A 12,271-nucleotide genomic window follows, 5' to 3' on the forward strand; every position below is an offset into this window, starting at 1 on the left:
ACACGTGTTCTAGGCTATTTCAGTGCTCTTCTCATTGGTTGAGGGCATAGACTACCACATTTGATATATTGCATTAAATCTCGAGAAAATGCGGCAGGCACTATCAACAAATTTATTATCACAGATTAAATATAAAATAATTATGAAATATTTAATATATCTTTTTTGTGTGATTGTAGCCGTATATTTTACAGTTTTTTTGATTTTCAGCGGCAAACTATTTTCTAAAGTGATGTTTCAAAATAGATAAAATCTAGTTACAAGTAATATTCATTTTCCGACTTACCAGTGCGCAATTGCAACTTTGATGTATATTACGACATCATATCTACAGCACTGAATTATACAACATCATTAGTTTTCTGAAACATTAACGCAATAGGGATAATTATACCGTCACTCGGACATAAATTTGTGCTGTTTATCATAGTATTGTTCATAAAAACGGAAACTTACATATTTTCTCTTGAAACTGCTTATATGGAAAAGTAATAATAAATTAAATTTTAGGGTCTAGCTGTGGCCAAAACTTTTATAACCTACAGAAGATTAAAATCGATTCTATCTGCGCATAACTGATACATCATAACCTTTCCGAACTATATGTTTCCAGAATTCGCTAACAAGTGCTGCCTAAGAGATCCGAAGCTCTGGTGTACTGATCACCTGTATGAATGCAGGAAAATTCAACTTCCTGATACGCAATCCAAGGACTACAATGTCTGTTGTGGGTGCTTGTCTGCTGAGGCAATCATGATCGGCGTTCACTGAATATGTTGGAAAAAGAAGTTTGAGCATTGTTATTCCGTCTACGCCTACGACTACCGCAACATACTTACTGGGCAGTCTCGCAATACAATCCTTCCTGTGTTCTTTCTCTCGTCTTCAAAAATTTGAGTATTATTATTCAGCAAATAAACGTTGTTTAGACCTTCTGCACAGCCACGAAGGGAGAGCTTGTGGTTCCAGCACTCCGTTACGAATACTGGCCTAGCAATATTACAACTATTGCACCTATAGACCTCTCAGTCATTTCATAACTTTATTTTAGAATGTGCATCTGTTAACATATTTACAATTTTTGTTCATTTCTGCTTGATTTTTCTCTTTGTTACTTCATTAATTACAGGTAGGCTCCAAAATTCTGATTTTTGTTGGTCTTCGTATATCTCGGGGAATATTTTGAAAGTATAAGCAAGTCATTTCCCTCACGCAGAGTTTCCTGGTGTGTCCGATATTCCTACTGGAAACTTCGTTACGTTACAACAAATTCCCTATAACATTCGTACGTGCTGAATGAATGTAAACGAAAATGTTAGCAAAAAAAACAGTAGTTGCATACTTACGGAGCAGTGTTCGACTTGGAAATAACGGTATGAATCGTCACTCTACAAATAATTTTAGTAACTAATAATTAGAAAGGAAAGAAGAAGCGCTGACGTGCTATCCACAGCCATCAGTGAATGCGTAAAGTTACTGGTTTCAATTCCAAAACTCTTCACATTATCTCGCGGGTTGAAAGCACGATGTACTGTTGATCCAGAAGTCGGATTAACATGGATGTGTAAAGTTAGACGACTCTTTTAATTCTGTGCTGTCACAGCGCTCCACGCAGCGTCTTTCTTTATTTCATACTTTCCCATAACTGTGCTGACACAACACTCCACTGGAATAGCAGTCATCAGTAATGCATGTGATATAGTTACATATGTGCCGTATCATCAACAGATGGGAGAATGGCATTCACAGACTACCTCCTTTATGAGCTTTCCAAGTGAGTCAAGTCAACTATTCTGCGCTGTCACTGTATTTAGTAATGAATACAAATCGTTACCTAGTTATATGTTAATTGAATGTTTCATACATCCACTTAGGAGTAAATAACCTATTTCGACAACACAGGGGCGTATTACGAATTGAAAATCAGAATTACAAACCTTCAATCGTCGACTTTAATGGTTATCAATATTACCAAGACAATCATCAAAACGCCAACCACTTAAAAGGCTAGAGAAATTGCTTAACAGTGTTGGACACGGTTTCAAGAAACTTACTACGAGCTATAATCTCAGTAGTTAATAGATATTCTTCATCTGATAAAACACAACTCTCTATATTCAGTGGCGTGGTTTTCCAACCCAGAAGAATTTTATGTTAACGAGTATAGAAAACTTGTCATTCTGATGACATGTTTGATCTTGCGTCATACAGGTTAGTTTTTCTGACTTCTGTGATTCGTAATCGGATTCTGATAGCGTCAGTAAGTGCTTGCTGCAGTTCCCTGGTTGTACAGGGAGATGGACAATCAAGACTTGGTGCATCTTTCAAAATTTTCACTGCTGAAGAGGAAAATCTTTCTGTATCATGTATTGCCTTGTCTTCTGTTACAAGGTTCACGTAGACGCACAAATACTACAACCTTAAATAATGTCTCAAATGTGAAAGAAATATAGCTAAATAATTCTCAACGACACATACCGGTGCAACAAGAAGCGTTATGTGTTGCGTTATACTTTTATGTCAATGTAAAAGCAAAAACAAGTCAGTGTCGCTGAGATGACAGCCCAACAAATCACGCACGATCACTTGTTCTCCCTTTCCTCAGCTTCTCGCACTTCCCATCGTCCACACAATGCGCTCCAGCTCAACCGGTCATCTGCACGCCATACAAGCCACGTGATCAAATTTCTCATCAACCACGTAACGTCTGTGGAACTGCACTGCAAAAAGTTCCAGGCCAGTTGCGTAATCATGTCCCTTTCGAGGCAAAGCTTTTGCAGACAGCTTTCGTCATATATATCTGTAGAAATGTCACAGAACATCGGGAAAATGAGCCCTTTCAGCAGTCCAATAATGGAACAATTTAAATAAAGTTTTATCAATTATATTCTAGATGAAGAGGAAGCACTGAGTTCGGCCTGCAACCAACCACAGTCACTACTAATGTGTGTACAAAATAAATTCTGAAGGGCTCACACATAGAGTTCCGACTCGTGCATACCATATAGAACTTTGTAAAACCAAGATTTCCACTTCGACGAACTTTTAATCTCGAGTCACTGGCTGCACTCAGAGCTTTTTATACAATTACGTTTATTGATGTCAGTGTTGGTGTAAATATTTTATAAGAGCGAATATCACTGATTGCATAAAAATCTTTCACCTACATTCTGAGCTTCTATAGCATCCATTATTCTTATTTAAGGGATATCTTCAGCTCAGTTCAACCTCCCAGATTTTTAACAAGAGATCATTCTCTTAGGCGCTACAGTCTGGAACCGAGCGACCGCTACGTTCGCAGGTTCGAATCCTGCTTCGGGCATGGATGTGTGTGATGTCCTTAGGTTAGTTAGGTTTAATTAGTTCTAAGTTCTAGGCGACTGATGACCTCAGAAGTTAAGTCGCATAGTGCTCAGAGCCATTTTTTTTACCATTCTCTTACCAAATACATTTGAGTCCTTCTTTGATTTACTATTACCAAGGACCAGTGAAGAATACTTTCACAGAAGTGGTTCATATTCTATCACTAGTGGAACTTACTGTAGTGCAGTAGCTATCTGTCATAACCGTTGTCTCCTTTTTTTTCTTAACACCTGTGACTACAATTCTGCTCTAAAGAGACTGAAACGACGACAGAAAATCATCTTGGCAACGGTGACATGATAATATTATTATCAGCAAATTTGCAAATAAAAACGCAACAGTTTAAATTTTTATGTTTAGTAAAATATTCACTATTATATGTAATGTTGCATAAAACTAATCCAATTGTAACTAGGAGCGTCATTGTTTCCACGACGACGTACAATACGGAACGTACTCCGCAAATAAAGGAACTTGGAAATTTGTGATGAGGTCTTATGGGACGAAACTCCTAAGGTCATCGGTCCCTAAGCCTACACACTACTTAATCTAACTTAAACTAATTTACGCTAAGGACGACACACATACCCATGCCCGAGGGACTCGAACCTCCGACGGGGTTCGCAAACAAAGAAAATCCCTTTGTAGACTATCGGCTTCAAGTTCACTGTTCAGCGTGAATCATATATCTCTGCTGAAATTGTTGCCACACCTTTCCATTGCCTCTTCGATTCTAGAGTCCTGGTAGCTTGAAGCGTGGGCTACGATGTGTGCCTGATCAAACACAAGATATTTACTTAGTTGTAAGGCTATTTCCCACAACAGCCTTACGAATAGGCTAAAGATCTGACAGAACACGACTAAAATACCAAACACAAAACATCTTCACTCCGTAATTTCTTCTCAGAACTAAGAAATATTTATTCCAATGAATGTCTCTCGTATAGACTTGCCATTCGGTACAAAAACAAAACAATAGACTTAGTTCCACATTTAAAAAAAGACTTCTAATCGATTTTTTAAAAATGTCATTCAAATGATTTTCGGCATTGTAAATACAATGAAGCGCCACAGAAACTGGTAGAGGCATGCGTGTTCAAATACAGAGATATGTAAACAGGCAGAAGAAGGCGCTGCTGTCGGCAACGCCTATATAAGACAATAAGTGTGTGGCGCAGTTGTTAGACCGGTTACTGCTGCTACAATGGCAGGTAATCAAGATTTAAGTGAGTTTGAACGTGGTATTATAGTCGGCGCACCAGCAATGGGACACAGCATCTCCGAGGTAGCGATGAAGTAGGAATTTTTACGTATAACCATTTCAGGAGTGTATCGTGAATATCAGGAATCCGATAAAACATCACATCTCCGACATCGCTGCGGCCGGAAAAAGATCCTGCAAGAATGGGACCAATCACGACTGAAGAGAATTATTCAACGTGACAGAAGCGCAACCCTTTCGCAAATTGCTGTTTTCAATGCTGGGCCATTAACAAGTGTCAGCGTGTGAACCATTCAACGAAACATCATCGATATGGGCTTTCGAGGCTGTTGATGACTGCTCGACACAGAACTTTACGCCTCGCCTGAGCCCGTCAACACCGACATTGGCCTGCTGATGACTGGAAACATGCTGCCTGATCGGACGAGTCTCGTTTCAAATTGTATCGAGAGGATAGACATGTACAGGTATGTAGATAGCCTCATGAATCCATGGAACCTACATGTCAGCAGGGGAGTGTTCAAGCTGGTGGAGGCTCTGTAATTGTGTGGGGCGTGTGCTGTTGGAGCGGTATGGGACCCCTGATATATCTAGATACGATTCTGACATGTGACACGTAAGTAAAAATCCTGTCTGATCACCTGCATCCATTTATGTCCATTATGCATTCCGACGGACTTGTGCAATTCCAACAGGACAATGCGACCCCCACACGTCCACAATTGTTAGAGTGGCTCCAGGAGTACTATTCTGAGTTTAAACACTTCCGCTGGCCACCTAACTCCCCAGACATGAACGTTATTGAGCATACCTGGGATACCTTGCAATGCCTCTTCAGAAGAGATCTTCCCCTCCTCGTACTCTTACGGATTTATGGACAGCCCTGCAGGATTCATGATTTCAATTTCCTCCAGCACTACTTCGAACATTAATAGAGTCCATGCCACGTCGTGTTGCAGCACTTCTGCTTGCTCGCGGGGCCCTACACAATATTAGACAGGTGTACCAGTTTCTTTGCCTCTTCAGTACAGATAGGACGTTTGGAACCTAAAAATCTTTGAACCATTTTCTTGTCGCATCAAAATTAACATGCGGAGCTCATCACTAAGGAATGGCACTAGGTTTTTGAATCACTTGCAGTAAAGCTCTATATTCCGAAAGTATGGCAAACCTGGGCACAATGTAGCGCTGCTCATACATTGACTGCCGCAGTATCTTTAGCCGTTTCCTGGAGCGTTAGCTTCCAATAGAACGTCTCGAATCTTTACCTACAAATATGTGAACAAAACGCATCGAAAAACGTTGTGTCAATGATAAGCCACAGTTTTCGTCCTGCTGTCATTTATCGATAGAGACAGATTTCGCGGTTTCTATTATGGCAGTTAGATCGAATACATACAGACTGAAACTAATCATCTAGAATCTACAGCAACAGTAGCATAGTAAGGTTGCCAATATTATGTGGGAAAATATTCTAAAGGAAAAATAAAGCTGCGGACAAACACCAGAATTATGGAGCAGCTTCCGCAAAAGAAATTTTAAATGAATTAACTAAAACGAACTATTTACTAGTAGAGAAACCAGGCCTCTCCGGTAACACGGTTTATTTGAGAGATCAAGGTTTTTCTTGAAGAAAAACGGAAAATCTAATGCTTACTTACTAGAAGCAAGTGTACTCAGAATAATTTGTTGTGAAATTTGGAAACTACTTGAAACTAACATGAGGTCTTTATTACACTACCGTCGTAATCTCTAATCTATTACATAGTCAGAGTCGCAGTATATTATATAATGTGTGTACAGTAATGTTGATGTATTTTTTCGAGGATTTATTATTGAAGCAAAGTTCCAAGCAAAACATATTTGGCTTAGGGGTTATGAGCATCTAATAAACAGTATCCTCTGTATAGACATGTCACCCTAACACGAAAAATTGACAATATCCTCGCTAACAGCCCAGACATGCATATCTCGATTACAATGTAACTGATAGTACGTCATGCTCAAATAACAGGATTTAGGTTCTAAACTTACTACAAGAAATTTTGCAACTATAAGGTGCAGTCAAGTTATAAACCTCCAACGGAAACCGACAGAAACGTACAGCTGGTTTAAAATGCGAGTAAACACGTAGTGAATGCGTGGCAGAGAAGACAGTAGTGTGTGGCACACTGAACTCTAGCAGTAGCGGCGAGAGTGAGGACGGCTTTTGGTACTTGGCATGGCCAGACATATTGCCAGGCAAGCGTGACGCGTGATTGCGGCATGATAGAGGCATTCTTTTCAACGGTTGTGACAATGTATTAGACAAGGATGCCCTTTTCCAATCCTGAAACGAAGCGCCATTCATTCGCGCACTCACAGAGATTTTCCAGTGGTCAAACCAGACTCCTAAAAAAATCGTTCGCAGCAGCCATGGAATCACAGCGTAGACGTTGTAAAAAATTTGTATGGCTGCAGGAAGACTACGTCGAGACGCGACACAACTTTCACAATTTTTGTGTGATGACTTAGTGGAGAAAAGAAATCGGACCTGTCATAACTTCAATACACCTCGTAAACCATTAAACACGAGGGAAGGAATAAAAGTAGTGCCAAAAGTGCACTTATTTCTTATTGAAACAATATAACATTAATAATATTAGATAACGTGCTTAGAGATGAAACAGCGATCTATTACAAATGATCACTTAATAAAACAGTCGAGATCACAACTAATCATTTATTTAAAAATGATGACTGGTTTCGGTTTTTATGCTGGCCATCTTCAGATGTAAAGCACCATATGGCTGAAGCTGGCCGTGCACAGAACAGTTGCGTGAAGTCACAGCAGTAGACGACCATGACTTCACGAATCTGTTCTGCGCACCTGCAGCTTCAGCCACATGGTGCTTTACATCTGAAGATGGCCAGCATAAAAACCGAAACCAGTCATCATTTTTAAATAAATGATTAGTTGTGATCTTCACCGTTTTATTAATTGATAATATGACAATATTCCTTGCCTCTAGGGCAAAATATATAATTACGCTAACAAGAACTATTAGAATATGAATTAACATAAAAACTGCAGTTATTCTGCAAAAGATCAGGGCTGTTTACCAAGACCGATTTTGTAGTTTTACAGTGTTTGGAAGCGTTACTGCTGAAGAAAAGGTGCGCCTACGAGAGCAACATATCGTTTATTTTCATTAAATAACGTGTGTAACAATAAACACAGTTTGATGCGTAATGGCTGCATTTGATATTGCTTAGCGATAGTGCTAAAACAGCTGTAAAATACTGAGGATTAAAACAAATCGTCTTTATTGTTCTGATTACTGTTGTACATATCTGTACTTTTCTTATCTCCTCCTATTTGTTTTCTGTAGCGATATACATAACGCAACTGAACGGTAGTGTCGCGACCCAGTTTTAGCAGAGCTTAGAGTAATTTTTAAGGAGCTGCCGTGTAGTATTATGTCAAGTTACCGCTGGGCAGCAAGCATAATGTGAAATATGGGTCATAGCAGGATGTACGCAAAAGAACTGCAAGACGGGCTAGCTGCGCTCAGTGGAAAACAGCACCGCACAGCAGTATAATGCGGGCAAAATGCCGTGGGCGGTAGATGTGCAGTCGGCTGGGGAAGCGTAGGCAGAGCGGCATGGGGTAGGGGGCAAAGGTCGCTGAGAGAGCTGTAGTGGAAATGCCGAGAGCTACAGTGCCGCAGTGCCGTTCTAAGCCGAACCCTTCACTCACAGTTTTGGTAAATGCTAAGTGGGGTTCCTCTAAGCCCACACTTGCATGGCGACTGTTCAAAAAACTCTGTCACCTATTCTTTGGTTAGTATCTAAAAAGAATTCCGACGAAAACGCAACGATTTATTTTTTCCTGGTTTGTCAACCATCTGTAACTTTCAGAGAAGAGACTGACAGGGCAGTTTTTGTAAAACCTACACATTTCTATTGTTGCCATATTAAAATTTCCTTCCTATGCCAACACTCAGCGGGGTTTAAAAGATCCCACCTCACTAACATGTAGTGCAGACGCAATTGCGGGGGAATTGAAAATGCCGGCCGTTGTGGCCAAGCGGTTCTAGGCGCTTGAGTCCGGAACCACGCAGCTGCTACGGTCGCAGATTCGAACCCTGCCTCGGGCATGCATGTGTGGGATGTCCTTAGGTTAGTTAGGTTTAAGTAGTTCTAAGGTCTAGGGGACTGATGACCTCAGAAGTTAAGTCCCATAGTGCTCGGAGCCATTTGATCCATTTTTGAATTCAAAATGGTTCAAATGGTTCTAAGCACTATGGGACTTACGATGTGAGGTCATCAGTCCCCCTAGACTTAGAACTACTTAAACCTAACTAACCTAAGGACATCCCACACATGCATGCCCGAGGCAGGGTTCGAACCTGCGACCGTAGCAAAATGGTTCAAATGGCTCTGAGCATTATGGGACTTAACTTCTGTGGTCATCAGTCCCCTAGAACTTAGAACTACTTAAAACTAACTAACCTAAGGACATCACACACATCCATGCCCGAGGCAGGATTCGAACCTGCGACCGTAGCAGTCGCGCGGTTCCGGACAGAGCGCCTTAACCGCGAGACCACCGCAGCCGGCTGCAACCGTAGCAGCCGCGTAGTTCCGGACTCAAGCGCCTAGAACCGCTCGGCCACATCGCCTGGCTACGAGAGAATTCTGAAGCAGTAACGAACTGAGGAAAAATAATATCAGCATCTTATGAAAAAGTGCATCATGGTACAAAATAAACGTGTAATGACTTCACTTATGTCGTTCCAAAGCTCATAAAATTTCTCGTTTCACGAGCTTCATTCTTTCATCAAACAAGTCTGTAGTTAGTGGAATAACATGGTAGACAATGAAATTTTGCAAAATAACCATACGGAAAAATACTCTGCTCTTTGTGTGGCATCATTTGCCAAAATCTTATTTCGATATGTCAAACCGTCTATGAAATATGAGGAATGTTGTGAATATTTCACTCTGGGTTTATCGCTGGCGCGGTGCGATCGCAAATGAGTACGCTAAGTCAGATCAATTTTCTCAAGACTGGTGACAGATAGAGACCTCCAACCAAGTGTAAAGGAAAATTCAATATGTTGGCTGACTTTCATACATAGCAACATATTATGTAATATACACCAGACGCAAAAGAATAGCGACCCCTATTTTTCATTGTAAACTTTTTCGAATTTCATGCAGCGTCTTACTTCCACGTAAATATCCCAATAACTATGGACATTAACGAAATAATTGGCACATCATAATGAACCTGACTTATAAAGCTACAAGCAAAGCAAAAACTAATTTTTTAGGAATAGTTTCTGTAAAATCGTTTGAGAAAGATTGCAGGGCGTAAGTTGACGATTCTGTCACCGTCGATCGGCCGAAACATGGCAGACGCTTGTGGGCCTCCCATTCTCAACAAACGAATGAGCTCATCCAACAAGGTTGGCGCCGCTGGCGACACCTACACCGTGCTGACATGAGGAATGTATCCAACCGATTTCTCATACACAAACAGCAGTTGACCGGCGTTGCCTGGTGAAACGTTGTTGTGATGCCTCGTGTAAGGAGGAGGAATGCGTACCATCACGTTTCCGACTTTGATAAAGGTCGGATTGTAGCCTATTGCGATTGCGGTTTATAGTATCGCGACATTACTGCTCGCGTTGGTCGAGATCCAATGACTGGTAGCAGAATATGGCTTCGGTGGGTTCAGGGCGTTAGTACGGAACGCCTTGCTGGATCCAAACGGTTTCGTATCACTAGCAGTCGAGATGACAGGCATCTTATCCGCATGGCTGTAACGGATCGTGCATCCACGTCTCGATCCCTGAGTCAACAGATGGGGACGTTTGCAAGACAACAACCAGCTGCACGAACAGTTCGACGACGTTTGCAGCAGCATGGACTATCAGCTCGGAGACCATGGCTGCGGTTACCCATGACGCTGCATCACGGACAGGAGCGCCTGCGATAGTGTACTCAACGACGAACCTGGGTGCACGAATGGCAAAACGTCATTTTTTCGGATGAATCCAGGTTCTGTTTACAGCATCATGATGGTGGCATCCATGTTTGGCGACATCGCGGTGAACGCACATTGGAAGCGTGTATTCGTCATCGCCATATTAGTGTATCACCCGGCGTAATGGTGTGGGGTGCCATTGGTTTCATGTCTGGGTCACCTCTTGTTCGCATTGACGGCAGTTTGAACAGTGGACGTTACATTTCAGATGTGTTACGACCCGTGGCTCTACCCTTCATTCGATCCCTGCGAAACCCTACATTTCATCAGGATAATGCACGACCGCATGTTGCAGCTCCTGTACGGGCCTTTCTGGATACAGGAAATGTTCGACTGCTGCCCTGGCCAGCGCATTCTCCAGATATCTTACCAATTGAAAACGTCTGGTCAATGGTGGCCGAGCAACTGGCTCGTCACAATACGCCAGTCACTACTCTTGATGAACTGTGGTATCGTGTTGAAGCTGCATGGGCAGCTGTACCTGTACACGCCATCCAAGCTCTGTTTGACTCAATGCCCAGGTGTACCAAGGCCGTTATTACGGCTAGAGGTGGTTGTTCTGGGCACTGATTTCTCAGGATCTATGCACCCAAATTGCGTAAAAATGTAATCACATGTCAGTTCTAGTATAATATATTTGTCCAGTAAATACCCGTTTATCATCTGCATTTCTTCTTGGTGTAGCAATTTTGATGGCCAGTAGTGTAGTAGCAGATTTTGAAGCAGAAGCGTTCGGAGCCCAGCAGCACCCCCACAGCGCCAGGGCCCAGACGAGATGACTGGGTATCGCCAGGTGAAGCCATGGCTTCGAGATTGGGTGAAGCCAGACGGCATCAGCACTGAATCTCATTGCGGTTCTCGTTGCGACAGCATGGCTCACCTGCCGCTCTCCCCCTACCGTCAGCCGACTCCTGCCAGGGGGTACCGCGTCATTTCCGGTACACGGCAGTGTTCCTTCACCTTTGCTGTGGACGTTGCCGGGCCTGAGTCTCCTAAAGGCCGCTCCACACACATCAGTGACGCCACAGCGCCATGACCGGCCCGTTATACCGCCAACGTGTTTGAAGGTATTGTTCTAGGAATTTAAAGGGCAGTGTTCACATTCGCCCTTTTCGTTACAGTGACAGTGCAAAGCGTGCTCCCGCCGACGCCATACAGTGATCGCCGTATTTCTTGTGGTTTTCTCCTTCTCACTTCATGTCTTCGGTACGGTCAGCTTGTTATGTTGTTGAGCAATAGTTTACCATCATAAACATGAATGACAAAAAACTTATTGAATTAGTGCACAACTATCCTGTGTTGTACGATCCCTCCAATCACAAATGAATGGGCACGGAGCTGAAGAATACGTTCTAGAATAAAATAGGAGCAGAAGTAAAAACAAAACAGGAGCAGAAATAAAAACAATTGGTTAGCGCATACAAGTACATTTCCAATTTTACATTAATGAATACAACCAGCTAGGTAGAAGATAACTTTTTGAGAGTGTTGGCTGTGGCTGTAACATTTTCTGCGGATATGCTCCGACATTAATAGCAATATAGTTACAATGAGCATCTACAAGAGGCAACAAAGTTATGGAGAACGTCTTCAAATAATTAAAGAATAGTGATCTGATGTTCAAAGGAGCCTGAATGGAAAATTGTTTCCCG

At 42.0% G+C, this 12,271-nt stretch overlaps 1 protein-coding gene across 1 annotated transcript in view; it reads left to right on the forward strand.

The window, feature by feature from the left end:
- The first annotated feature begins 9,981 nt into the window (after positions 1-9,981).
- Positions 9,982-12,271, forward strand: part of LOC126434155 (transient receptor potential cation channel subfamily A member 1) — a 222,678-nt gene continuing 220,388 nt past the window's right edge. Inside the window, exon 1 of the mRNA XM_050090453.1 lies at positions 9,982-10,038. Within this exon, the coding sequence (XP_049946410.1) occupies positions 9,982-10,038 (57 nt within the window). The remainder of the gene's footprint in view (positions 10,039-12,271) is intronic.

This window comes from Schistocerca serialis, chromosome 1, assembly GCF_023864345.2.
Source record: "Schistocerca serialis cubense isolate TAMUIC-IGC-003099 chromosome 1, iqSchSeri2.2, whole genome shotgun sequence".
Classification (NCBI taxonomy): Eukaryota; Metazoa; Arthropoda; class Insecta; order Orthoptera; family Acrididae; genus Schistocerca; species Schistocerca serialis.